The sequence below is a fragment of the Thermobia domestica genome, chromosome 2, assembly GCF_964235325.1.
Source record: "Thermobia domestica chromosome 2, izTheDome1.hap1.1, whole genome shotgun sequence".
Taxonomy (NCBI): domain Eukaryota; kingdom Metazoa; phylum Arthropoda; class Insecta; order Zygentoma; family Lepismatidae; genus Thermobia; species Thermobia domestica.
The window spans coordinates 143,713,613-143,740,157 of record NC_137455.1 but is presented as its reverse complement, the minus strand read 5'-3'; the positions used below and the strand labels follow the sequence as shown (position 1 = coordinate 143,740,157).

Below are 26,545 nucleotides of genomic sequence, written 5' to 3'. Positions count from 1 at the left end.
CGAAGGGACACGAAGTTGATCCGAACCAAGGGAAAGGGTGTAGAAAGAAATAGTGTCACGCCACAGAACGGCATGACATGTGACAATGGCCACGGCAGTGACACGGTCGGATAATGGCAGGGGAATGACATGGGCATGATACACTATGTGTGAATTGATATTTAACTGAAAACTGGCACATTCAGGGCACGAGGGAGTCAAGTTCACTTTTGAAATTTTAGACATGTTTTATCTTTAAGATTTCTACTTGAATCTCCGTTCAGAGCGCATAAGGTTCAAAGATTCATGTTCAGAAATTGTTAAAAATGCAAAGTATATCTGTCATAATGTTAGTTACTATACATATGGAATACCTCTAATCAGTAACGTAGCGTGAAGTTTTGAAATGGGTAGGCTGAAATTAGATTCGTAGCTAGAGTGGCTAGGAGGGGCCCAATCCCCTGAAACTTGCAATTTTTGTTGTATGTATATATGAGTGTAAAGTGAATTTAAGTTATCCCCCCCCCCAAAAAAAAAAAAACATTTTGCCCTTATTTAAACGATCACGTCTTAGTGTTCTGACTACGCTGTAATGCTTGATAAAAAAATGCTAATTCATGCAATATATTTTTCATACAATGCAAGAAAAAGTATAAGAGAGGTTCTGCTTCATATCTCTCTTACACATACGGTTTCCTTACATATGCGATACTCGCATATCACACATACACTTTATTACTGTTTCAAAGAAACAAATAAAAACGGATAGATATAGGACGATCTTAGGTATAACTTCTCCAAATCATAGACAAACTTAAGCACTTCACCCACGACAACACATATCAGCATACTAATGGAAAACAGTGGAGCAGTAGCTCACAGTCAATTGACAGAAAAAGCTATTTTTAGATTGAAAGTATGTAAAGAAAACTTTACCTCATCTGAGGTCTCCTTCAGTATCGATCTTCGAAAAACTTGAGGATAGCAACGCAACGCAACGCAAAAAATACAACATAACTGCTATGTCAATTATCGAAAACTAAAATGTAAATTTTACGCTGTGATAACGCAGGGCCGGCGCTAGAAGTTTTGCCGCCCTGGGCGGTACTTTCACATGACGCCCCTTTATTATTTTCTTTCTCAAATTTTGCCGCCCATGTATTCTTTTATTTTTTCAAATTTTACCGCCCATCAGACTTGCCGCCCTGGGCGGTGGCACGGCTCGACCCCCCTCGCGCCGGCCCTGTGATAACGCAAACCAGTACACAATAAAGTCCCTGATGTATTAATACTATTCATAATAATATAACATTTTTATTCTCTCTGTCTCTCTTTTTGTTTTCTTGGTCAAAACTCGTTACTGAATGTGAGCTTCTAAATTTTTCATAGTCTCTGTTCTATACTTTTTTCCAAGACCGCATCCTGTCGGTTTTGTTTTGCCAAACACCCAAAAGGCTAGCCTTTCGGCAACATTCGTCCACTTTCGTTGCATCATGAATTTGTGTATAGCTCAAGAAATTTTCGTCTGCTGAAGGTGGCGGGAAAGTGGTTGTCACCGCCCCATTCTCCCAAATCCATGAGAGAAGCGGAAGGCTAGCCGCCGATAGCCTTCAATGCGTTCTTGCAGAAGCTTCGCTTCAACTCGCTTGATGTTTCAACAGCGTATTATAAAATAAATCCATTTTAATAAAATTAATTGTATCAATGTCCAAAAGCAACATTTGAGGCTGATGTATAAATAAATGGATAGGCTAAGCCTTATAGCCTTAATGGACACTACGTCCCTGCCTCTAATAATGATATTAAGCATTTTACACGTAAACAAAGGAATAAATAGAAATAAGCTCGAAAATATGTTAAACGATCATGCATTTTGTGTTAGTGGTTTCCTTATATGCGTCTGCAAGTAGTTCGCTCTTAACTTACCTTTGTAGAGTAGTTACTTAGCACTTGCTCTTTATTCTTTATTTTTCCATAACCATCAGTACAAATCACATACCCGATAGTCTTTTTTTTTAAGAAACGATTGTTCTCTCTATTCGTTATAGTGTTTTCCAACAAGTAGTAGGGTGATTTGTTAAAGCATGATTTAGTGCCCTCTTTTTTCTTTTTCTTTTTTTTTTTTTTTTTTTTTTTTTTTTTTTTTTTTGGGATGATCATTAGTTCCAGCTCCGTGCCTACAGTATTTTTAAAAGTTTGTTCGCGAGATTTTGTTATACACCTCTCTTCTATTAATAAAAGTTATTTGATATTATTCTTTTTTATGTTAGTAATTTAAATATGGGCAAACAATTCAAATTTTTGCCTTTAGACGTGTTAAAATTATCAAGAGTTTTATCAAAAGTAGCAGCTTCATTGTCATAAAGTTTCATTGCAAAAATGAAACTTTAATAAAACTTAATCAACATATCATTAATTTTAATAAAACAATACTTCCGTTTTTATCACAAAGGGGCTAAACCATGGCTATACAAAGGATCGCCAAGAATTTCGCATGTGGGTCATACCCTTTATTGGGACAAGTGTCATCTTACTTTTCAAAAGGAGTTTATAAACAAAATTTAATCTGCCTATTTTAAGAGTTTCGGAAGATACTATATTTTTATCACAAATTTGGAGCCGATTTCTTCCTTAGGATACCGATTCTAATGAAAGTAATATGATAAAAAAGAAAACAGATCCTGCATACCAGTCTTTTTTATTTATTATTATGTTCACATTTTATTAGTGATATTTTTTAAACAACTCTCTTTTAATCCAGCGTGGGAGGCCCGGGTTCGATTCCTTTTGGGAGCTCATGTGGTTCGGATTTCACGTTAATCAGTAGGTCCACGTCTTATATAGTCTCGCTGCTGAACGGGACTTTAAACTCAACTCAACAATCTCTTTTAATCTAAAAAATATTTCTCAATATTAATAATTTAATGCTATTCAATTTGAATGTGTGCATAAAGTATAATTCAAACTTTTATATTTATCAAATATTACAATTAGCAAGATTTCAATAAAAAGAAGGAACTTAATTGTCACAACCTGAAAATGAAACTAATAAAAGTTTAGTCAACATGCTCGCAACTTTAATAAGACATTACTTTCCTATTTATTATGTATCATTTAGTGCTAACTATATTTGTTGTATAATTTTGCAAAACAAATTAATTTAAATATTCTAGAAAAAGTAGCTACATTTGTTAATTCCTTTTGTACACAATGCTGTGATAAATCGTTACATTACTACATAAACAAGTATGAAAGTATCAAAATTATTTTATCGAAAATTTCTTCTAATTGAATGCAGAATATTTTAAAATCATCATTCAATGTTTTGTTGCATAAAAATGACCATAATAGGATTGCTTTTTTTTGTTTACTCTACATATGCACTGTAAGTTATACGTAAATGTAATTTAAATAATTAATATAATATAAAAAAATATATATCAATTGGCGATTTAAAAAAGTGTTGGTCAATATGAAGATCTACAAGTATGATTTTATGCGAAGTTGTGTAATATATATGTGAAATTAAAATTAAATATTTTTAAAGACAGCACTCCAAGTTAATTTGTTTGATTGTAAATGTAATATTTTTTTTTTAAAAAAAAAGCGCTTAATACTCCTTGATGAGGGTGAAAAGGCGACGTAAATAAGTTTTCGGTTTGATGGCTGATCTTGAGTTTGTCGTCTCTTTGAGCACTGAGACTATATGAGACGTAGATCTACAGCTTAATGTGGGTTCCGATACACATGCGCTCTCACCGGGAATCCGAACTGGATCGTTTGCGTCGAAAAGGCGTACGTGAACCTTATAATCACGAAGGAACAGTTTTCACTTCAAGGAGAAATCCCAGTCGGAGGTGGCTTGAAAGCGACTACGGTAGGTCCCATAGTTTTGGACCTATGGACCTTTAAAATTCATTTTTTTTTTTTTTTTTTTCATGTTTAAGGCAGCCTATAACTCCGAAAGGAAACATTTGTAAATCCAGGTTGGTCCATATTTTTTTGTCTTGTTTTGGTTCAGGAATCACCTCCCAAACGTTATCGGTGTTGTTTTGAAACATTCTGTATATTTGATACCAAATAATAGGTATGGTTCAGAAGTATAAAAAAGATAATAATCAAAATTCAGTAAGGTTTATCAAATATGCTTTGGAAACACGCGAAAATCTAGTTAAGAATTTCAAAAGTACTTTAAGAAATTTATCCTAATTTAGAGATATGAATCCACTTTATTTTAATGGCGTAGAGACTCGGATTCGATTCCCGGTGGGAGCTCATGTGGTTCGGATTCCACGTGAGTTAGTAGGTCCACGTCTAATATAGCCTCGCTGCTGAACGGGACGTTAAACTCAAAGTCAACTCAACCCAACTTCATTTCAAGTTTGGTTATGAATAGGAATTTGTTTAAATTACTTGCAAAGAAAATACAATTTTCGACTATTGCATTTTCCTTTTCATCAGTCAATAATGAAGCCCTACGTTTTCAATGCAAGAGACGTCTTCTTAACAATGCCAAACAATGGTAGTAATTAGGTATCTCTCTTGTATATGATTTTTAATTACGAAGGAATGTTATGTATGAAATTTTGGCGGCTTGGCAGCAATTGTGCAAGGAATTGTTAGGCGTAACAGCTAGTGAGAGGTTAGAGTAGAGGTAGCGTTTCGGCTTTAGGTAGTGAGGGTTGCGAGATCGAATCCCACTCAAAGCACATTTTATTTTTTTAAAATATATTTCGATGATTGCATCACAATTTTTTCTGCATGCTTAATCACATATTCACATAACATTTTATGGATGAAATGTAGCCCTTAAGAGGACTGTTTGAAACTAAACACGTTCTTAATATAATGTCCAGAGACCACCTGCTTCAACAACCGCTAACATTCGACGAGGCATTCTTTCTATCATTCGACGGACATAGCCCGTGCCATTCGTAGCAAGATCTTCCCAAGCATTAACGATCGAATCCCAGAGCTCATTGGAAGTTCTAGGAACTTCATTAGCCCATTTCTCCCTCAAACATCTCTTTACCTCTGCCCAGACATTTTCTATTGGGTTAAGATCTGCTCCGCGTGGAGGCCAATTGATTACCTCTACATCATTTTGCTCTGCCAGCCACTCTTGGACAACTCGTGACATATGGACAGGTGACCGGTCGTGTTGAAAGTGGATTGCTCCCTCAGGATAACGTTCGCGAACAGATGGCAGCATAATATTCTCCAAGATGAACTTATACTGCGCACCTGTAAGACGCCCATCAATCCTGTGAAGATACCTAATAGCTGTTTGACGTGATCCAGGAAAGTCAGCGGCTTGTCGCAGTTGACGCGAATTTGAATGGGGAGTTTCCTTGGCTTGTTCAACCAGACGACGGTCTTGCTCGTTTGTGGTAACTCGGCGTCTCCCATTACCATGACGACGAATTGTTTCCCCGGTAACACGATATCTATGTGCCCACCGCTGACCAGTTCTAGGGTGAATGCCTACATGCTCCGCGGCTTGCTTAGCGCTGTAACCTTCGTCAAGAAGCGTTATGAAACGAATTCTTGCTTCCTCCATGACGTCTACCACTCAAATGTAAGGGAATGTCTATCTAAAAGAAATCCCATGTATTACGTGGCATTTACTAGACACGAACTCCCTTTTATCGAATTTTGATTGGTTGTCATATCAGATATTTGGTAGTGTGAATTGAGTCCTTACTTAATAGCCCTACAATATCACACGAAACACAGCCAGAGGCGTTTTCTTTCAGCTTTACCTTTGAATGTGCATAATGAACTTGTATTCTCCAGGCGTTTCAATAACCCAACACAGTTAGCTTCAGAACTAGTAACAGTATATATGTATATACCTCAGTTTCATTCAATGACATCTAGAATACTTCTTCCAGCACCGAGGTTATATAAGACGTAGACTTACAGACTAGCGTTTAATTTGAACAAATGCACATTCACCGATAATCGAATCAGGCCCGTATCCAGGGGGTCTAGGGGGGGCGGCACCCCTAAATTTTAGCTGCCCCCTAAAAGTTTCACGGTAGGCTTGCAAATGAACTATAATATGGTGATGAACTATAATATGGTTGGATCGGGCCTCCCCTAACTTCAGCCGGACCCCCTTTACATTTTTGGGCTGGTTATCGGCCTGAATCGAATCCAAAGTGCCCCCATTCCTTTCACAAGGATACCCCTTAGGCGCAAGTGAACGCAACATTCCTTTAAATTATATATACCTGAACCACTTTAAATCACATATAGACCCGATTTCATTCATTTTAAATTTTCTTCGTAACAATAAATCCTATTTAATGTATGTATACAATTTACCGGTAAAATAAGTACAACTGAAATAGGAAATAGCGATGGCCAATTCCAGAATTTTTACTTCCCGGAATCCGAAAAGTAAAATCGGAAACATTCTAGATTTCGGAAAATTCCGATTTTGGACATATTTCGTATTTTTTCCGAAGTCTGGAATATTTCTAAATTCCGGAATTGTTCCGACATTGAATTTTTTCCGGAAAGTAAACTTACCGATTCCGGAAAATAAATTTTCTGGATTCCGGATCGCGAAAAATTTTGGCCATCGCTAGGAAATAGTAGGCTGTAATCTATATATCAAGGGTTCATTTCGTGCTTGTGTTTTAACCTGCATCTGATTGCTTCAGAGAAAAACGTAAAATTTCTACATTTATTTCTTTAATAGCAAAGATGTCCGTTCATTGTACGGGAAGAGTAGTTTTATTTGAAAAATATTTTGAAGGTTGTTTGGACCTTCTTTCTCCTCTCAGAATGCGTATTTGAATTGAAGTAAACTGATGAAAACTAAGCTCGACTCAAGTGCTTACTATGTGCACAAATTCATTTCAAATGGCTGAGTCGTTTTTCGTGGTGAAATAGAAAATATCGATGCAATTTTATACTGTTTATTGAGAAAACATAGAGGAATAGTTGAGCTTCATCCTAAAAGCGAAATTTTCGGAAACTTTGGATCTTGTGTCCATCGAGTTTTAACAAGGAGTTTATTTACCAGATTCCATATTCCAAATCAGTCCATATTCGTGATATACTATATATATATATATATATATATATATATATATATATATATATATATATATATATATATATATATATATATATATATTGCATAATTTTTAAACCGACTATCCCCCCAGAGCATTTTAATGAAATTGACATGACAAAAGCAATGTCGAGTTAACTGTTTATAACTTCAATTTAAACATTTAAGAAATTTTCCTATCATGATGAGACTGTATTATATTCGAATGCGAAAAAAGTCATGGTAGAAATTGCTCCTTCCTTACGTGAAAACGGAATTGTTCAAAATACTAGAACGAGTGCCTATATATTTTAAATTAGGAATATATACGGTGACTTTCATATTCTTAACTTAAAGATCTCGTAAGATACTCTATTTTTATGTATACTTTGGATCATGATTCCCTCCTTAGTATATGTGTCCGTCCTTATTAAAGTAAAATAAATAAATAAATGAATAAAACATTGAAGTGGAAGACAGTGCTAACTATGTCTAGCTATTATCGTGTTACTTTCATTAAAATATGTTTGCTAAAAGATTAGAGATATTTAAAATGTATGCCAAAAATATATCTTGGAAATCACTCAAGTTTAACAGATGAAACTCAGTATATAAGTTCCTTATTAAATCTAAGCTGGTATGAGTCCCAGCGCTTTTGAACATTTCGATTTATAAGTATGAGGATATCAATTTCCATATTATTCTAGTTTCCCATAGTCTGTTCATAAAATAACCAAATTTTAAAAAGGTTACATCGTTTAAAATGAATTTGTGACTTGCGTCTACCTGAGGTTTTATCATCTCACTTTAATTCATAGGGGCGTCCTAAAAGGGGAAGAGTTCCCAAATATACCTTTCAAATATGTTCCATACATGTAATCTTCCGGTGATAAGAACCGGCATTTCAACTAGTATATTGCGTAAATGAAATCAACCTTGACTATCGAAATCGAAACGAAAAAAATAAAAGAAGAATTTTAGGAATGATCCAAAAAATGAATCAAAAGATTGCGATCTGGCCAATAACTAGTTTCTTAATCAAGGGCACAAAATTTTTGAATGGTCCCTAAATCAAGTGTTCGTATTTTCGACGGAATAAGCACATTACACTGAGTTATGTGATAGTTTGGGTTTGGCTACACTAGATGTAGAACTCCAGATAAAGGTGTAGAAGAAAACTTTTGATTGAATGAAATATATTAGATTTTTTTCAGGGGTCACAACATTTATGAGCCGCCTCTAAATCGAGTTTTCGTTTTCGGTTTTTTTTTTTTTTTTTTTTTTTTTTTTTTTTTTTTTTTTTTTTTGCGTAATAAGCAAATGATACTGAGTTAAATGATAGTATGAGTTTGGCTACACTATATGTAGTTCTCCAGGTATAAGGCGTACAAGAAAATTTTGCCTAAAATATATTGAATCTTTTGATCCAATAAAACAAAAATATTAAGATAGGTAATTTTTAACAATGTTCTGTATTTTTTTACTTTAATTAACGCGCGTATATTAAAGATGATAAAGGATTAAAAAATTATGCCAATAATAAAATACCTCAGAGCCTCTCAAGTTACGGCTGTGAAACTCGATACAAATGTCTTATTATAAATAAATAGACATATATCCTAACATTTTCAAAATTTCCAACTTTAAGAAGTAGTAGAGGGGATTTCTTCAATTGTTTTATTCATATTATTTTGTTATCTATTGCATCATCACAAAAACATTCCAACCGTTTCAAATTAGTTTTTAAACATAATTATCAACCTTTTCGAACGAAGGCTTTATTATGTTACTTTCGTCTAAAGTCCATAGAGAAAGAGGGTGGAAAAATTTATGCTTAAAAAACAGTATCTCACAAGACTAATAAGGGGAAAGCAGACTTTGGTAAATGAACTTCGGGTTCATCCTTCGCGAGGTAGTAGTGCATATTTAAGTGTATATATTACAAACTGGGAGAGCACAATAGCCAGAAATAGTGGAGAAAACGCATCTTAAAGATTCCGACTCTCGCATATGATACCACGCGTAAAGTTATCAAGTGACGACGTGGCAGAGTTAGGAGCATCTACGACCCCGTGCAAATGGTTCCGGGTTGCATCCTCGCTCGATTCAACTTTTTTGTTTTTTGCTTTAACCAATAAAGTAGCCATAAAATATTAATTCATCATATGCTTATAATGCATAAAACAATAGAAATATTCAAATCAGTTGTAAAATCTTTCAATGTTCTGTGTTAACTAGCAATTAATTGTACCCTATTCCGCGTTGTATATTGATATCACGCATTATATTATGGTTAGCACAGTCGTTGTGCAAAAAATGTTCTTGTCGCTTCGTGTCTATATTTGTGAACATTGTGCGAATTACAAGGGTAATGAGGGAGAAATTCCCTTAGGTAATACTGGATGTATGCTGTAATCAGCGGCGTCATTTCAGACTTCAATTGAGGGAGCAAGAGCACCACCGACATAAGGCTTTCACGTTTAGTTCTAGTGTATTAGTAGACAATCGATTAAAGGATATTTATTTCTCAAACTCTTGAGGGGTAATTGCCCCTCCTGCTCTCCCTAAATGACGCCCCTGGCTACAACTGTCATACTTTGCCATGCTATTGTCGTCTGAAGTACAATCCATCCTCTCTTGCAAATGTCCGGTCAATTCGCACACTGTTTACAGATACGACACGAAGCGTCAAGAATATTTTTTACACAACGACTCTGCTAACCATAATATAACTCCGGGCCGCGGTGACTCAATGGTTGAGCGTTCACCTCTGGTGCATGGGGTATCGGGTTCAAACCCTGCTCCCGCCAAGTGAACTTTGTGCTGGACATACACCATGTGCGTGGTTTCGTCGGAGTTCTCCCGTTTCCTATCACTTTCTTCATTCCACCATTTCATTAATTTCTCATCTTCACCGTCTCCTTTAGCCTAGCCGGCATAAACGTGGGACGTAAAACTCAAAAATTTCATGTTTTTTCATAATACAACCCGTGGCATCAATATACTACGCGGAATAGGTTACATTCTATTACTAGTTAACATAGAATATTCAAAGATGTTACAACTGATTTGAACAATTCTATTGTTTTATGCATTATAAACATATGATGAATTAATATTTTACTTGTAGTTAAAAATGGATACTTTATTGGTTAAAGCAAAAAACAAAAAAAAAAAATTCACTCGAGCAGGAATCGAACCCAGGACTCTGCACTGGAGCCGTGGATCATCCTAACTTTGCCACGCCGTCACTTGAGAACTTTATACGTCGTGTCATACATGCGCTGAGTTAGAATCTTTAGGACGCCTTTTCTCCACTATTTCTGACTATTGCGCTCCTCCAGTTTGTTATATTAATATTTTAAATGTGCACTACTGCCTCGCGAAGGATGGCCCCGAAGTTCATTTACCAAACTCTGGTTTTCCCATGTTAGTTAACTCTGGCCGGGCTTTTCTCGTGTTACTTTCATACAATACATGTTCTAAGCGAGGAAAGGAAATATTAAAAATATACTCCAAAAAAGACTTTCTGATGAATGTCTCATCATAGGGAGATGAAACTCGGCATTTAAACTCTTCCTTACAAATCTGTGACCACGTGATCCATCGTTTTTGGAAATTCCAACTCTAGGAAAGAAAGTAAGGCAACTGCTACAATATTTTAATTTCCCATTTTGTGTTCATAAACTGGCCAAAGTGAGTAAGCATTTTAGCTGTTTAAATTAAATCTAGAAGATAGCAGTTGGATTCACTTGGATCTTTTTCATTTCACTTCGCTTGATATGCTATTCTATTGGGGAACAGGTTTGAATATTTCGCAAATAATATTTCCATAAACATATTCTTTTCGTTCGATAAATGGCTATTTCACTAGTTGGTACCTGACCTTTAAAGACTGCTCCAGCCTATATTTTTAAACGAATTGTAAATTCTATTTTTGAGTTTTAGAATACACTAGCATCAATTATCTGCTTCGCTGGGGTAAATTAAGAAAACATAGTTCCGCTAGTCAGTCACTTTTTACTATTACTAAAGCGCACTTTTATATTGGTCATTTTCGATGATTTTTATATATCCCCCTTCTCTCCTCATGTTGCGGGGCAAGGGATCGGAAGTAACACCGTTCATCTCACCAACCTGGAAATCTATAGATTCGCCACTAATATCGGTCATTTTCTATCGCATTTATATATCTCCCCCTCCTCCCTCTCTCAAACTGTGGGGCTGAATTTGGATTTAAAAAGCATCGGTAGTGTCACTGTTAATCTCAGCTAGCTCAAAAGCTATAGATGACTAATATCGGTCATTTTCGATCATTTTAAATGTCTCCCCTCCTCCTCCCTAAAGTTACACCGTCAAAGTGATATGATAAAAACCATCTCAGGTTCAAACTTCTTCAAGGTTGGAAACTTGATCGAGATCGGTCCGCTGGTTCAAGTGTTATTAAGTTTTATTTTTTTAGGTACCCCCACCCCTCCCTTAACTTCTACTGTCAAAGTGAAATGATAAAAAAAATATCTGACCCTAACTTCATCTATGTTTAAAAATTCGACCGAGATTGATCGTTTGGTTCAAGAGTTAAGTTTCACTTACTTTTTAATTCCTTCCTTCCCCTCCCCTGATTTTTATCGTCAAAGTAAATAGATACCGGTAAATACCATCCCAGGCGCAAATCGCATCTATGTTGAAAATTTGATCGATATTGGTTGGGTGGTTCAAGAGTAATAAAGTCACAAAGACAGCCAGTTTTATTTTTATTTTTTTTACATATCTCCCCCCTCCCCACCTTGCACCGTCAAAATTAGATTATAAAAATTATCGAAGGACCGAACGTCGTCTATCTTGAAAATTTGATAGAGATCAGTTGGGTGGTTCAAGAGTTGTTTTATTAATTTTCATACATCTCTCCCCTCCCCTCCCCCTAACTCTTTGTTCTACCGTCAAATTGATATGATAAAACTACCCCAGGTCTGAACCTCATCTATGTTGAAAATTTGATTAAAATCGGTAGTGTGTTTAAGCGTGATGAAGTCACAAAGACAGTCACTTCTATTTTCATTTTTTAACATATATCTACCCCTGCCCATCCCTTACGTTGCATTGTAAAAGTGAAATGGCAATAACATCCGAACCTAATCTATGTTGAAAGTTTGATCGAGATCTCTCGGGTAGTTCAAGAGTTACTAAGTTTTATTCATTTCCGTATATTTCCCCTCCTGCTCTCCCCCTTCCCTAAAATCTACCGTCAAAGCAAAATGATTTAAAAAAACTACAGGGTGCAATTCTCAGATATGCTCTCAATAGAGTTTTCAGATATATGCTGATTTCAAGGAGGGTCCAAAGTAGGCAGAATATAAGCCTTAACAATAATGGACATCCACTGCTTCGGAGGGAAGTCGGAAGTGTTAAGAACCGTCAGCTCCATGTTTTTTGTATTCGCAATAATGTGTGATTTGATGGATTTCCTCACTGTATATTTCACGTTCTCTTCACTTATAAGCGTGAAAAAAAACATTACAACATGCGTTTTCCCGATACGAGAAACCGTGTTGCTGACGATCCTTAACACTTTCGACATCGCGCTAAAGGTTTCTGTGTTCACTGCTATCAGGGCTTATCTTTGCCTACGTTGGACCAATCATAAAGTCCGTCAAATCTCAAAATTCGGTTGATTGTATGTCTGGGAATTTTGCCCTGTATGGAATACTTTGTACACCCACTGAAAATTAATGAAATATGCATTTCTGGATTGCGTATGTGTGACTTCTTTTACCTGATAAGGACCACCATCCACAATTTCTGGAATTCGAAATAGGACATATTGAAGTTTTGCTTTTTCGCGATTTTGGACAGCCCTAGCTCTGAAACTATGCACTTTTCCCTACTGGTCCATATGAACTTTTTCTCTGATTTTGATGTAAGGAATCACCTCTTAGAGTTTGTCGGTATAGTTCATTAACACCCTGTATAAAACTCTAATACTACAAGTAATGGCTGTTTCCTTTGACGAAAAGAAAAAAGGTAAATATTACAAGTAATGGCTGTTTCTTCGGCGAGAAAAAACAAAACACACTTGACCAGTGGCGTCTCTGGCATGTAAAATTTGGGGGGGGGGGGGACATCAAGGAAAGTGATTTAAATGGTACTACCAAGCCCAACCTCTTTATTATCTTCGATTCCATTTGTTAGCTTTCTGATTACCTTCACGGACCCCTGAGGTATATCAAGTCTGTTATAATCCTTTCATAGCCAGAATATTATATTCCAAATAGTGTAATTATTATTTATATGTTATTCTGTCGTTAGTAAATAAATTAGAATAAAATATTGAATATTTTGTACTTCAAAAATATTGAGGTGGACGCGTCCCCCTCAGCCCCCTGCCAAAGACGCCCATGCACTTGACGAAGACTCGAACATGGATCAACTGATTGGTAGATTAGAACGTTATCTACTACGCCACATACTCAGGTGCTTTTTTTTTTTTTTTTTTTTTTTGCTATACACTTTAAATATCCAGTTTGTGATTTTTGTTTCTGTTGTCTTACCATATAACAGTTTCTCTGCTTTCCCTGCTTCTCACACTATTCGTGTTATTTGTTGTGTAAATTGCATCTGCAAACGTAATATATTTTGTTAATTTACCAGCATCCACAGCTTTTAAAAGTTTTAATGGTCAATTACATTAACTGAACCGATTTTCCCGTATTTTCCATCGCGTCAATAAGCAACAGATACTATCCTGCGGAGAACATGCATTTTCTTATGTGACAGGCAATACCTATCCCGCCCTGAGTGCCATTACTTCTTTCTACACCCTTTCCCTTGGTTCGGATCAACTTCGTGTCCCTTCGTGTGCTACGAAGAAAATCGAAGGGTCGCGGCCGACAGTTTCTCTTCAAGCTATCGAGTAAGAGTGATTGAATTATATAATTGTATTTTATTTATTAATTTACTAAACACATTTCCGAAATAGCAAAAATACCATTATTTTATAAAATGTTTATTATTTCATGAAGCAGAGATAATTTTCTACTTGGGCTTTAGAACTATCCCTACTAATTTTTAATCGACATCTAATAGTTTACGTTCATTATTTCTGTCTATTACCTGAATATTACTTGCAGAAACTATGTTTATTTAATTACTGTTTTATGAAAGTTTAGTCATATGTTAATTAAATTCCACTATTTGTAAGTTTCTCATTTCGGTTATGAAAATGATTATAAATGAAGCTTCCGCTTTTTATAAAATTCTAGACAGTTTTAATGTTTTAAAGACATAATTCTAAATTATTTGGAATTATTCAAATAAACTAGAATGAAGAGAATAATACTAAGGAGCATTATTAGAACAAAACATTGTTCCTTAAGGAATTCACAGAATCAAGCTTTTCTTAAAAAAAAAAAAAAAAGTTACTATAGGGTATGGGATTTGAAGTGAGGATCGTGGAAAAATAAAGTATATAAGGAAGAAGCTTTAACCGACTACTCTACAACGGCATGGTAAAGAGTGCAGCTTGGCAGACGCATGTGACGAAACCACTAACACAAAATGCCTGATCGCTTCGCACATTTTGTAGCTTATTTCTATTTAGTCGTTTGTTTAAACGTAAAATGCTTAATAGCAATGATTGTTAGAGCTGTGCCACATGTATAGTAACTATCCTTATCACAGATTTACGTTGTATTTCTAACAAAGCATAAAATTCCCTCCCTCTTTGTAAATTCGCTGCGCGTTTGCCACGTTTACGAAATGGAACTTAGAATTTTTCGATGAAAGTTTCGGAGATTTCTTTTTTTAATTATAACTTGCTTATTTCTTAATTTTTATTGAAATATTTTTTGGAAAATATGTGTTTTGTTTTTCTGCTTATTTCAAAGAAGAAATGTGACATTTTCTATCACAAGAAAGAGAGTTATTTCTAGTTATGTAATTTCTAAAGACATGCGACAACAATTTTGGACACAAGTGTACGTACATACTGCAGACAAAATATTTAGTCACATAGTATTTTTGAACACTGTCATGTATACTTCTTTGTATAATAATAAACAAAAGATGATGATGATCAGAGATACGTAAAGTAAATTTAAAACTTTACCAGAAAGATTAAAAAAAAAAAAAAAAAAATCTGGTGAGAGAAAGTAGAAGAGGGGGGGGGGAACTATTACATAGGAATTTTCTGGAGTCATGGAATTTTTGTGGAGCATTAAAAAAAAAAAAGAGAACTTTTTGTTCATAACCTGTAGAATCTCGATATACTCTTTTCCATTTCTCTGCTTTCCAAAGTGAAGAGTAAATATACATATGAACATTTTTTCTTTTTCAGAATAAAGTGAAAAAGCCGCAACATCAGTGGGTATCAGCATGCTGTGGATCAAATCAGATTTGTGATTGGTGTTCCAAAACTCTGACCAACAAACCGGCTCTTTATTGTGAAAGTAAGTAAATAATGTTACAAATTTCAGCTCTGAGGGCTGTGTAGGAGATAAGTTGGAATGCTAGGAAGGTTTTAGTCCTCAATATTCCCACTTCCTGTTTGCAGTGTGTTCTTTTCATTGTGTAGTTATGTAATGGGTTCTCTGCTGGTCGATTTTTATTATACCGAAATCATTTCTGAAATATGACAGACTTACAACTTGAATGTCAAATAAGAAAACTAAGAAAAATAGGTTATTTCTGAAAATCTTAAATTGCAGCATAAAGAAAAAAAATGGTGAAATTTGTGCGTGTACGTAATAACTGGAGAAAAAAACGGAACTAGAGTCGTACACCTGGGTAGGTTGCTAAAAAAATACGTATCATTTTTCTCTCAGAATTTGTTTTGGCAAGCCTGTATAACATAATTAATGTTGGCAAGTAGAAAAGAAAAAGTTGGTATTTACGTTGATATTAAAAAAGAAAAAGTTCATATTAGTCATTAAACATGAATGTACAAGTGTGTTAGTATTAAGACGAAAGGAGGCGGGAGAGGTGGCTGGATCATGGTCTCGTAAGGTATGATGCTAACGTGAAGTCATTTATTATAGATAGTCTATTATATTTTATAGATATGAAAAATGAGAATTATTTATACAGTCCTGTCCAAGGGGTCATTTTCGGCACTGTATCCATGAATTAAACAGCTTACTATTTCTTTGTGCATTTGCTTAAAAAGAAATCAACTGCAGCCGAGGCATTTTGATTGAAATTCGTGAATCGATTTTATTTGATAGGAAGGTAGAATTTCTGTATTAATCCTTGAATGTCAAATTGTTGTTTCGTTAGTAATTAGTACAATAATAAGTCAGCGTGTTCGATATGCTTGCGCCAGCAAACTATCCGCACTGGAATACTACTACCCATGAGATCGACGAAGTTAAATAGTACCGGGTGTTGTCCGAGGAAAGACAGGGGAGCGTTCGTACTCACTAGATAGTGTTGGCATTGTAGCCTCTATCGAGCGTCATGAGGACAGTTGGGGAGCTACTTGAAAGAAAGAAGGAGCAAACTCCGATCTAGAAAGTCAGCATTAACGGCGAGGGGAGCTGATGTAGTGATCACACATCACCCAAAGGTTGAGTTCCACACTCTGGCTAGTAGACCCTGAACCTCTATGGGCTGTTGTGCTAGAAGTCTGAGTTTTTTGTTTGATGTGCTTCGAAATAATTTAATAAAAAAAAGAAGAAAGTTAAAAATCTACTTCATTAGAACGTGAAAGATGATTTTGAGCTAACTGTAATAAGAATTGCATGCTAGGCTTTTTAAATTCAAGACGTGATTATTTTATTTTTTTTTTTTTTTTTTTTCTCGAGGAACTTAAGAACGTGGATGTGTGGAATAATAAGGTCACATCTGTGAGGACTGGGAAGACACGAAAAAAATAGCTTAATCCTGAATGTATAAGTAACATTCATATTGTATTAAACAATAGAGGTTCATAAGAGTTAGATTCATGGAAAAGAAACACTATTTCCACAAACTGGTACTTGAGCTCATTATCCTACATATTTAGAACAGTATGACTATTGAAAATTTCGGTTTTTGGATAGTAGTACTAGAAAAGCACTTACAAGTGGATGCACCCTCACATCTGATAATGTTAGGATTGCCTAAGCATAATAAAAACGTTTCACTTAAGCCAATTATATCGGGAAAGAATCACCCATCTTATTATTTTTCAATGGTGACGCGGTGGCTCAGTGGTAGAGCGTTCACCTCCGGTGCTTGGGGTTTCTGGTTCGATCCCAGCTCGTGCCGTGTGGACTTTGTGGTGGACAAACACCATGCTCGTGGGTTTTCTCGGGTTCTCCCGTTTCCTCCCACTTTCTTCATTCCACTATTTCACTCATTTCTCATTATCACCGTCTCCTTTAGCCTAACCGGCATAACCGTGGGACGTTAAACTTAAAGATTTCATTTCATTTTCATTTTATCATTTTTCGAAATATTCAACCCAATATTAAAACCATTTACGGAAACTCTTTAAGTATATAGTTGATAAGAGTACAATTTTCACAGAAAAGACCACACCGCTTGTAATAGCGAATAGTAACGTGTTAATGTCCTTGGATGTAGGGAATATGTGCAACCTCAGTTCCATGGACAGTATTCGGGTTTTGTTAGCAAGACAAAATAATTCCCACAATTGAAGTAAATGAAATACTTTGCCTCTGAAGATGCTGTTTGAAAAACGTTTTTTTATTTTTCAGACAGTGTACAGACTGACTGACGGATTAGCTATTGGATGAGCTTTTCGTAGACAATGGATTACTTTTACATAAGGAAGATGCTCAGTTAGAACTTTAATGTCCACATTATCAATATCAAAGTAACAAATGTTACGAGTTATTCTGGGGGCAGGTGTCCAGCCCCGATATTAATCGGCGCGAACCCACCAAAAACTCTTAAGAGTTTCCTGTGAAAGTTCGGTTGTTAAAATTGAGCATGTGATCATATCAAACAATGTGGGGCCATGTATTGAGACCTGCACATTACCCAACTTAAGAAGATCTGAGAATGATTCCTCCTTATATGGGTCTTCACTGACAACTAGAGATGCTAGTATTGACTCTTCTCGCAGTATATTCCTCCCAGCTAACGGGTTGCCAACCTTACCTGAGATATCCCGCATTCAACCTCGAACAGTCCTGCTCTCATCAGCTTCTGGTTTGAAATCGACTTAATGTTGCAAAGTATGTCATGCTTTTACTAGAAGAGAAGTCTAAGGGAGAGGGGAGGTTTGGTAACTGAGAATGAGCTCTGATACCAAGAAATCGTACCACTACCATTTGCTTGCTTATAGTACCTCCATGATTCACGAATCCAAACAAAATAAATTTCAGAACGAAAGAAGTTTATTACAATAAACTAAGAAAGAGTATATATCATTAATGACAAAAATATTGGTTACATAATTCGATTATATGAGTAAAATTACTTCAGTTAGGTTATGTAGGAGTCTACCATAGCGACTGCTCCGGGAATTCTAAGTTGCAGATTTATTTCCTTCATTTTGTGAAAAGTGATTCTTAAATTTATGAAAGAGAGGAAAGTCATAAAACGAGAGAGAAAATCTTTTTTTTAAAAAAAAAAAAAAAAGTTCGAACTTGAATAACTTTCAAGATGATATAACGCATTCACCCTCTGACATGTTCAAGCATGATGCGCTTCGCTGAAATTTTCTAAGTTAAAACATAATGACTTAGAAAAAATATAAGTCCCATGTCGTACCTGACTTTGACAGTGAGTACACTGCTGCTTCGACTGAAAGTGTACTGGCAACGTCTTGTCCGCGCGCTGTCGACTACAACTAAATCGAAATTAAGGTCAAACTCGTCCCTTATATAGGTTTCTACGTCCATGCTCGGCCTTGAAGGCACGAGCTAGCCGAGGGAAAGAGGTGGAAGAGGGCAGTATTTCTTCCAGACATGTTTTTAGGGGGGCACTGCCCCCCTGGAGGAAACCAAAATAATACGTCTGTAATATAATAATAAATAGTACCAGCAGTGCCCCCCGGAACATAGTTTCTGAAAGAAACACTCGAAGAGGGAGCAGAAAAGCTGCTTAATGCTAGCGCCAAGGTTACCCCTGGTGGCCAGAAGTGATTCCAACCCATTCTTTAAGCTCTCGATCACGCCGAGAAATCCATCTTACACACTAAGTTTTTATTTTTAATATTTGGTTTCTTTATGTTTTTCTGTCATTTTCTTGCTCTGCTACCATTCTGTAACGCAAGATTATATTTTCTACTTTTTCGTGTATGCTTCTCAGCCCTGTGATTCAATAGAGACATTAACAGGCTGGAAACAGAATGTATACAGGCTGTTTGAATGAATAAAGCTATTTCCGAAAGGGACATTTCTTGAACTTTTTATTGTGCTGCTTTTTCGCCCTGCCTCCACCGAGCGCGGGACCTCTATACTCAGGGTTTGAAGCCTGGCCTCTCATGGCTTCAAGCCTAATAACGTAACACAAAGGAAGCTGAAATGTATAATAATAAATTTGCAGAACATAACCACATATACAAACAGAAATAAATTACCAAGGGTTACAGCCAAGATGTAGGAGAAATCAAATACTCACATGCAAATTCAGCACACTCAAATGAAACAAAAGCTAGCATTTGGAAGTATTTCCTTCGTAAGGTCTTTTCTTTGTTTCAGTGATAACGACAGAAGATCTGAAATTATCTTCCAGTTAAACATTGGGAATCAAGGTGGTTACAGGTTTCAACATCGCTCAAAATGAGCAATATCAAAACAAATAATAAAATGGATAGGCATGCCTTTATTTCGTTCGGTCTCAAACGTATAGAAAGTGTTTCAGAAGCATAATTTTGACACAGCGTTAGTCCCCCCGAAAAACGTAGAGACAAACTTATCAAACTATAAAAGTTTCTTAACTAATCTGCTTGATTTTGCAGGTGTCTATAAAATCTCATGTACTTGCCAAGATAAAATAGGCATAACGAAAAGGGACATACACACTGGAGTGAAAGAACATATTCGGAATGCCAAATACAGCGAAAGCGTGACATCGGGCCTTGGAGAACATTTGGAAGGGACAAAGCGTAACATTGATAAAATGAAATTAATCAAAATATCATCATTCTTAGAAAAATGTTCATACGTGGAATAACATTATTGACATCTGAACCGTCAGCAATCACCAATAGGAAAGAAGAAAAATGAAGATTTATTCTGTGGAGCAAGATGATGTTTTGATTTATTTTTGTAAATATGTTGTTCCTATACATCCTTTTCCCGTAAATTACCTTTCCTTTCCTAAGTCGTGGCAATACTGTCGGCTTCAGCGAAAATTGGACGTTTAGTATGATTTTTTTTTAAACGTTTATGATTGGAAGGGCAAAGTGAGTACATTTTGAGTTATGGATACGAATTGGTTTACATCTGAGATATGAGTAGCATGGACTGGAGGTTGGAGATGATAGTTGAGGAATGCAGAAGTGCATTCGGAGGGACTGCCAATTCTGGATAGTCTTTCTATTTATAGGAAATATACCGTACAAGGAAGTGAAATCTATAGAATTTCGGAAGAAACAAGAGATATTACAATGTAAACTCGCCTTTGTGGATTTTAGAAGATAGAATTTAACAGCTTTTTGTGTTTTCCGGTAGGTTCTTGATAGTAGATGACTAGTGAAATTGGACATCAGTGAGGAAATCATGCGGGGCTCATTCCTTAGAAGTCTGTAATAGATGCAGTTGGAGAAAGTGCTAACTGTGTATTTCTTTAGTGTTCTGTGGTAGTGTTTCCTCTATTTTCTGGAGAGCATTTTTTAAGAGTAAATAGTATACACACCACAGAAAATTAAATGGATGGCTGGATCAACATAATTCGTTAATTGCGTGGTATTTACTTCCAGATATTTGTCAGGGCTGATGACAAGAAAGCGGTCAAATGAGACATACGTAAAAAGTAAGCTGTTAGGAGAAATTAAGTTGTTCATATTAAGGATCTTAACAAATCATACTTTTCGCGTTTTGTTCTCAATACGTCTTGTAGAGCATTAATTTTTACAGTTATTATATTTATATATATATTTTTTTTAAATAAAAGCGACATCTACATTTATACTATCAGTGTAATTTTGTTGTATGATTTCATTAGTGTTCTTTGATCTTCATGAATGTTACCCAGGTTCTTACTGACTGTGCTCTACGTTTCAGATTGTATGGCAACTGTTCATCAGAGCTCGTGTAAAGACCATATTCTAGAATGCAACAAGCCAAAACAGAATAAGGTAAGGATATTTTATTCGTTTCATAAATTGGGCATATTAAGTTCTTACATCATGGCAAAAGTAGAAAAAAGTAGGTGTGTCGAAGAGCTCATTTCCGTTCCTAGAAGTGTTTGGCATATTATTTGATATATCATGTTGTAGCCCATTCTCATTTTTATAAATTTCATTCTTACAAAGGTACTTACCTACAACTGCAATCATTGTAACTTTCAAGCGCTAAGACGTGTACAATACGTATGACGACAGGGGGTTAGCTTCGCTGATAATTAGGAAGATACTTTATGTCGAAGGGAAAGAATTGCGTGCTGAATTAATATTTAGAACTATGTCGGCAGTACTGCATTACTAGAAGATTCACCCCTACCGAATTGGTCTAAATGCAGTAGCCAGACGAAGAATGTCTTAGGAGAAGACAGCAGTTCTTCCAGTAGTCAAATGAGCGGAAACCATAGTGATTGGTGCGGCAACTTTGACATTTAGTTTCAGGTGTGGTTAGAATGACTTTAACGGCTGAGGTACTGCGAGGTGGAAGGCAACAGGAAACCGCCATTCCATTTTTTTGTACTTTGCTGACACAGAAAGAGAACATACATATGTTGGTCTGTCGCAGGTAAAGTATCTTATTCGGATCTCTGGGAAGGGAATGTTTTGAAAAGGACTATTGGATGAAAGAGTAATGTAGTGTGGGAAAGACCGCTGTAGGAGGAGAGCAAGAGCAAAATGTTTACAATAGGGAAATAAAACCCAAATACTATGTTGCAGCGAGCTAATTAGAAAATCTTAAAGAAGAAATGAAACAAAATCTAAATTTGGTAGAAGTTTGTGAAATTATATGGGAAGGTAATGGGTAATTGAGAAACGAAGGATATAGGATGTTTTACTCAGGCAATAAAAAAGGCGGTCGTAATGGTGTTAGAATAATTTTGGATAATCGCCTAAAAAAACAAGGTAGTGAAAATAAACTTGTTAATGTCAGGGATATGATGTTAAGACTAAAGAAAAGAAGAAGGATCTAGTAGTGATACATCGCGCCGACCACGTCGCAGACAACTGAAGATATAGGGAAAAGTGTGAGAAAATGATAGAAATTATAGTTTGAGAGAAGAGGGGTGAATACACAATTGTGATGGAAGATTTTAGTGCAGTCATGAGAGAAAGACTATAAAGTAGTGTCGTAGGGAAATATAGTTTGGATAAAAGAAATGAAATGGTGGATTGACTGGTCAATTTCTGTAAACATAGTTCACTGGTGATTGGAAACACTTAGTTCAACCTGCATAAGAGAAGAAGATATAATGGAAATTCTCAATAGACGGCCAAAGATATCAAATAGATCATAATATGGTTCAGGATAGATATCGGAATAGCTTTAATACGCGAAAACCCTCTTCGGAGCCAACATTTCCTTTGACCATAATTTCGTGCCGTTGGCAGTGGATATTCAACTGAAAAATGTAACTAGAAGAGAAGTAGGCAAAAAGAAGTTGAAAACTGGAAAGATGGAAAATGAGATGGGAAGATTATAAGAAGAGAATATTTTCATAAAACCTTCGAAGAAAAGTATTCAAACTTTATTGTCGTTAAGGAAAGGATAGATGCAGGTAATAATGGCGATAGGATCATGTTAAACTTTGCATACTGCAGGCTGCAAAAAATAAATGTTATCGCGAACAGAAAACGACTAGGAAATTCATTCGTTACAGAACAAGTATGTAGAAGAAAATGACCGAGGGAAGAGCGTGAAAACAGGTTAATACGAAAGAAGGAAAAAAGATGTACAGGAAGTTAAACCGCGAGGTAGAAATTGAAACAGACAGAGCAAGGGAAGAGTTCTACAAAAGAAAATGTGAGGACATACAAGAATTAGAAAGAATTGGAAAATGCAAGGAAGTGTACCGTACAGGGAGCTATGGAACTTCCGAAGGAACAAAGGGATATTACGATGCCAGTAGAAAATAAGAATGGAAAGGTAGTCAGCAAGAGGAATGGTCTTGGGAAAGTGGAAAGAACATATCAAGGACTTCTCTGAGAGTGGGGATATACCTCGTGCTCTAGATGTTGAAGTAGAAAATGTAGGATGATGAAAGGTTTCATATACTTTGAAATTAGTTTGAATAAACTGTATCTGAAATGAGATATGGAAAGTAGGCGGGGATAGATAATATAGCAATCGAATTCATTAAGAGTATGGGAGAGACAAGGGCAAGAAAGAATTATTCTTACTCTATAGTGAAATACATGAAACGAGAGAGTGTCGAAAAAGATTCTTGAAGACGATCATGATACCGTTGGCTAGGAAATCGAACCCAGAGAGATGAGAGGGTTACAGAACTATTAGTTCCGCATCGTGTGCAGAAAAAAAATCGAATACTGAACAGAATGTTGTATGAGAAAACAAATGAAGAAGTTGAGGAGGAACAGTTCGAGTTTAGGAGAAGTAAGTACACAAAAGACAGTTGGCTTATTAAGAGTAATCTGTGAAAGATTTATAGAAAAAGGGAAAGAGGTGTGTGTGTTGTGTGTTCTCTGATGGTAGTCAACCATATCTCAATAGACATAGTAAATATAAGAAGCCCTCTTGCGATCGGATAAATTGAGCCTTTCACTTCACGTAAATTTGGTTGAAACGTATTTTTGGAAATATATGAAATTTACAAGAAATTTAGAGTATTTCTCCAAACAAGTTGCTACCAGTGTGAAGAAAATAATCAACAAATTGATGACCTTGCTGGGGGGGAGGTCCGTCGTCATCTTTACTCGTTAACGTTGTACTAAGCCATTACGAGAGTAAGAATCTTGACACCTCTCCGTCCAGAATATGTACAGTATTTTTGATTCTTTATTTTTATATTATGATGCACAATTAAAATGTTTGCTCCAAGCTCTATTACTTTGTATATTTATTATACATCAAATAGCACTCAGTTGTGTAATTTCGGTTTAGAACTTGTGTGATCTGTTTCATTCTTCCTAGCTTTAAACTAGTTTTCCCCACAAAATTACTTAACACTAAGGCAAACTTTTTATCGTGTATTGATAAGTCTGTATTCCTCATTTAGAAACCTGTCCTTTTGCAAAGATCTTACTAAATTTCATGCAGAGTTCCTGGCTGCAAATCTAAATGTAACATCAGTTTCCAAAATAGACTTCAGAATTTGATCATGATTGACTGTGCTGGTAAGTGTTTTTGATCATGATTTAAAAACATTATTTCCATATCTCCGAATATATTTTAACAATTTTGGCAACTAAACCAATATGGTTATCAGGTTTAACAGTTTCTGAAATTATACACTAAACCAGAAGAATCACATATTTCGAAGATATAGTATACAATTCGTTTTTGGTATATATATATATTGATGATTGTCACAAAGGAAGAATGCGGCAAAGTGTCTGCGGAACTCGAACCAGTACCTAGAACGGCCTACTGCTACATTCACAATCTGATATGCGTTGCAGATCCTGAACATTTGCAGTCAGGTTGCAATGAACATTTCCTTTTTAACGCTGTAAAATACTTCAGAGCTAACTGATTACATGGTTACAAAAACATTTCATTTCATTATGCGTGGATTCTAAGTAGCCGAAATTCGCAATTGAAGTTCCACCTGTTACTTGTGCGCTTAAAACTATGACCGCCATGTTTTGTACATCATCAATTGGTACAGTGAGACCCACGTTCGTACATAATAAACTGTTTTTGCTACTTGGTAGGGAAATAGCGTAGAGAGAGTTTTGATTCATGTCTTTTAAGTATGTACGATGTTGCTAATAAAACGAAAACCAACCTATAAGTACAATTTTGACTCCCATATATATAGGTACACTATGTGATCAAAAGTATCCGGACACCACCAAAAACATACGTTTTTCATATTAGGTGCATTGTTCTGCCACCTACTGCCAGGTACTCATTATCAGCGACCTCAGTAGTCATTAGACATCGTGAGAAAGCAGAATGGGGCGCTCCGCAGAACTCACGGACTTCGAACGTGGTCAGGTGATTGGGTGTCACTTGTGTCAGAAGTCTGTACACGAGATTTCCACACTCCTAAACATCCCTAGGTCCACTGTGTCTGATGTGATAGTGAAGTGGAAACGTGAAGGGACATGTACAGCACAAAAGTGTACAGGCCGACCTCGTCTGTTGACTGATAGAGACCGCCGACAGTTGAAGAGGGTCGTAAAGTGTAATAGGCAAACATCTATCCAGACCGTCACACAGGAATTCCAAACTGTATCAGGATCCACTCTAAGTACTATGACAGTAAGGCGTGACGTGAGAAAACTTGGATTTCATATAGTGCCAAACGACGCCTTGCTTGGTGTAAGGAGCGTAAACATTGGACAATTGAACAGTGCAAAAACGTTGTGTTGAGTGGTGAATCACGGTACATAATGTGGCGATTCGATGGCAGGTTGTGGGTATGGCGAATGCCCAATGAACGTCATCTGTCAGCATGTGTAGTGCCAACAGTAATATTCGGAGGTGGTGGTGTTATGGTGTGGTCGTATTTTTCTTGGAGGGGGCTTGCACCCCTTGTTGTTTTGCGTGGCACTCTCATGTTTTAAGTACCTTCTTGCTTCCCACTGTTAAAGATTAATTCGGGGATGGCGATTGCATCTTTCAACATGATAGAGCACCTATTCATACTGCACGGCCTGTGGCGGAGTGGTTACACGACCATAACATCACTGTAATGGACTGGCCTGCATAGAGTCCTGATTTGAATCCCATAGAACACAATTGGGATGTTTTGGAACGCCGACTTCATGCCAGGCCTCACCGACCTACATGATACCTCTCCTCAGTTCAGCACTCCGTGAAGAATGAGCTGCCATTTCCCAAGAAACCTTCCAGCACCTGATTGAAAGTATGCCTGCGAGAGGAGAAGCTGTCATCAAGGCTAAGGATGGGCCAACACCATATTGAATTCCAGCAGTACCGATGGAGGGCGCCACGAACTTGTAAGTCAATTTCAGCCAGTTGTCCGGATACTTTTGATCACACAGTATTTATATATAAAATGTTGTAAAAGTAATAGGACCTAAGGCTTCTTAAAAGATAAACTGTTGTCCATTTATTTATTACCAATTATTTCAATATAAGTATTTGAATAGCCAAGGACAAGGTCATAGTTTTAATTAATATTGCACACTAAGATCATACAATAAAATATCTGACATATATTCTTAACTGTTAGTAATGAAATCTCATTGGACAGTAAGGGACACTTCTGGATGGTACA

At 36.2% G+C, this 26,545-nt stretch overlaps 1 protein-coding gene across 9 annotated transcripts in view; it reads left to right on the top strand.

The window, feature by feature from the left end:
• cyst (rho guanine nucleotide exchange factor 18 cysts) overlaps positions 1–26,545 on the top strand; it is a 345,308-nt gene that overhangs the window by 213,274 nt on the left and 105,489 nt on the right. For all 9 annotated transcript variants that reach the window (XM_081746656.1, XM_081746637.1, XM_081746623.1 and 6 more), the window contains 2 exons: positions 15,378–15,489; positions 21,220–21,293. In XM_081746656.1, coding sequence (XP_081602782.1) covers positions 15,378–15,489; positions 21,220–21,293 — 186 coding nt within the window. The remainder of the gene's footprint in view (positions 1–15,377; positions 15,490–21,219; positions 21,294–26,545) is intronic.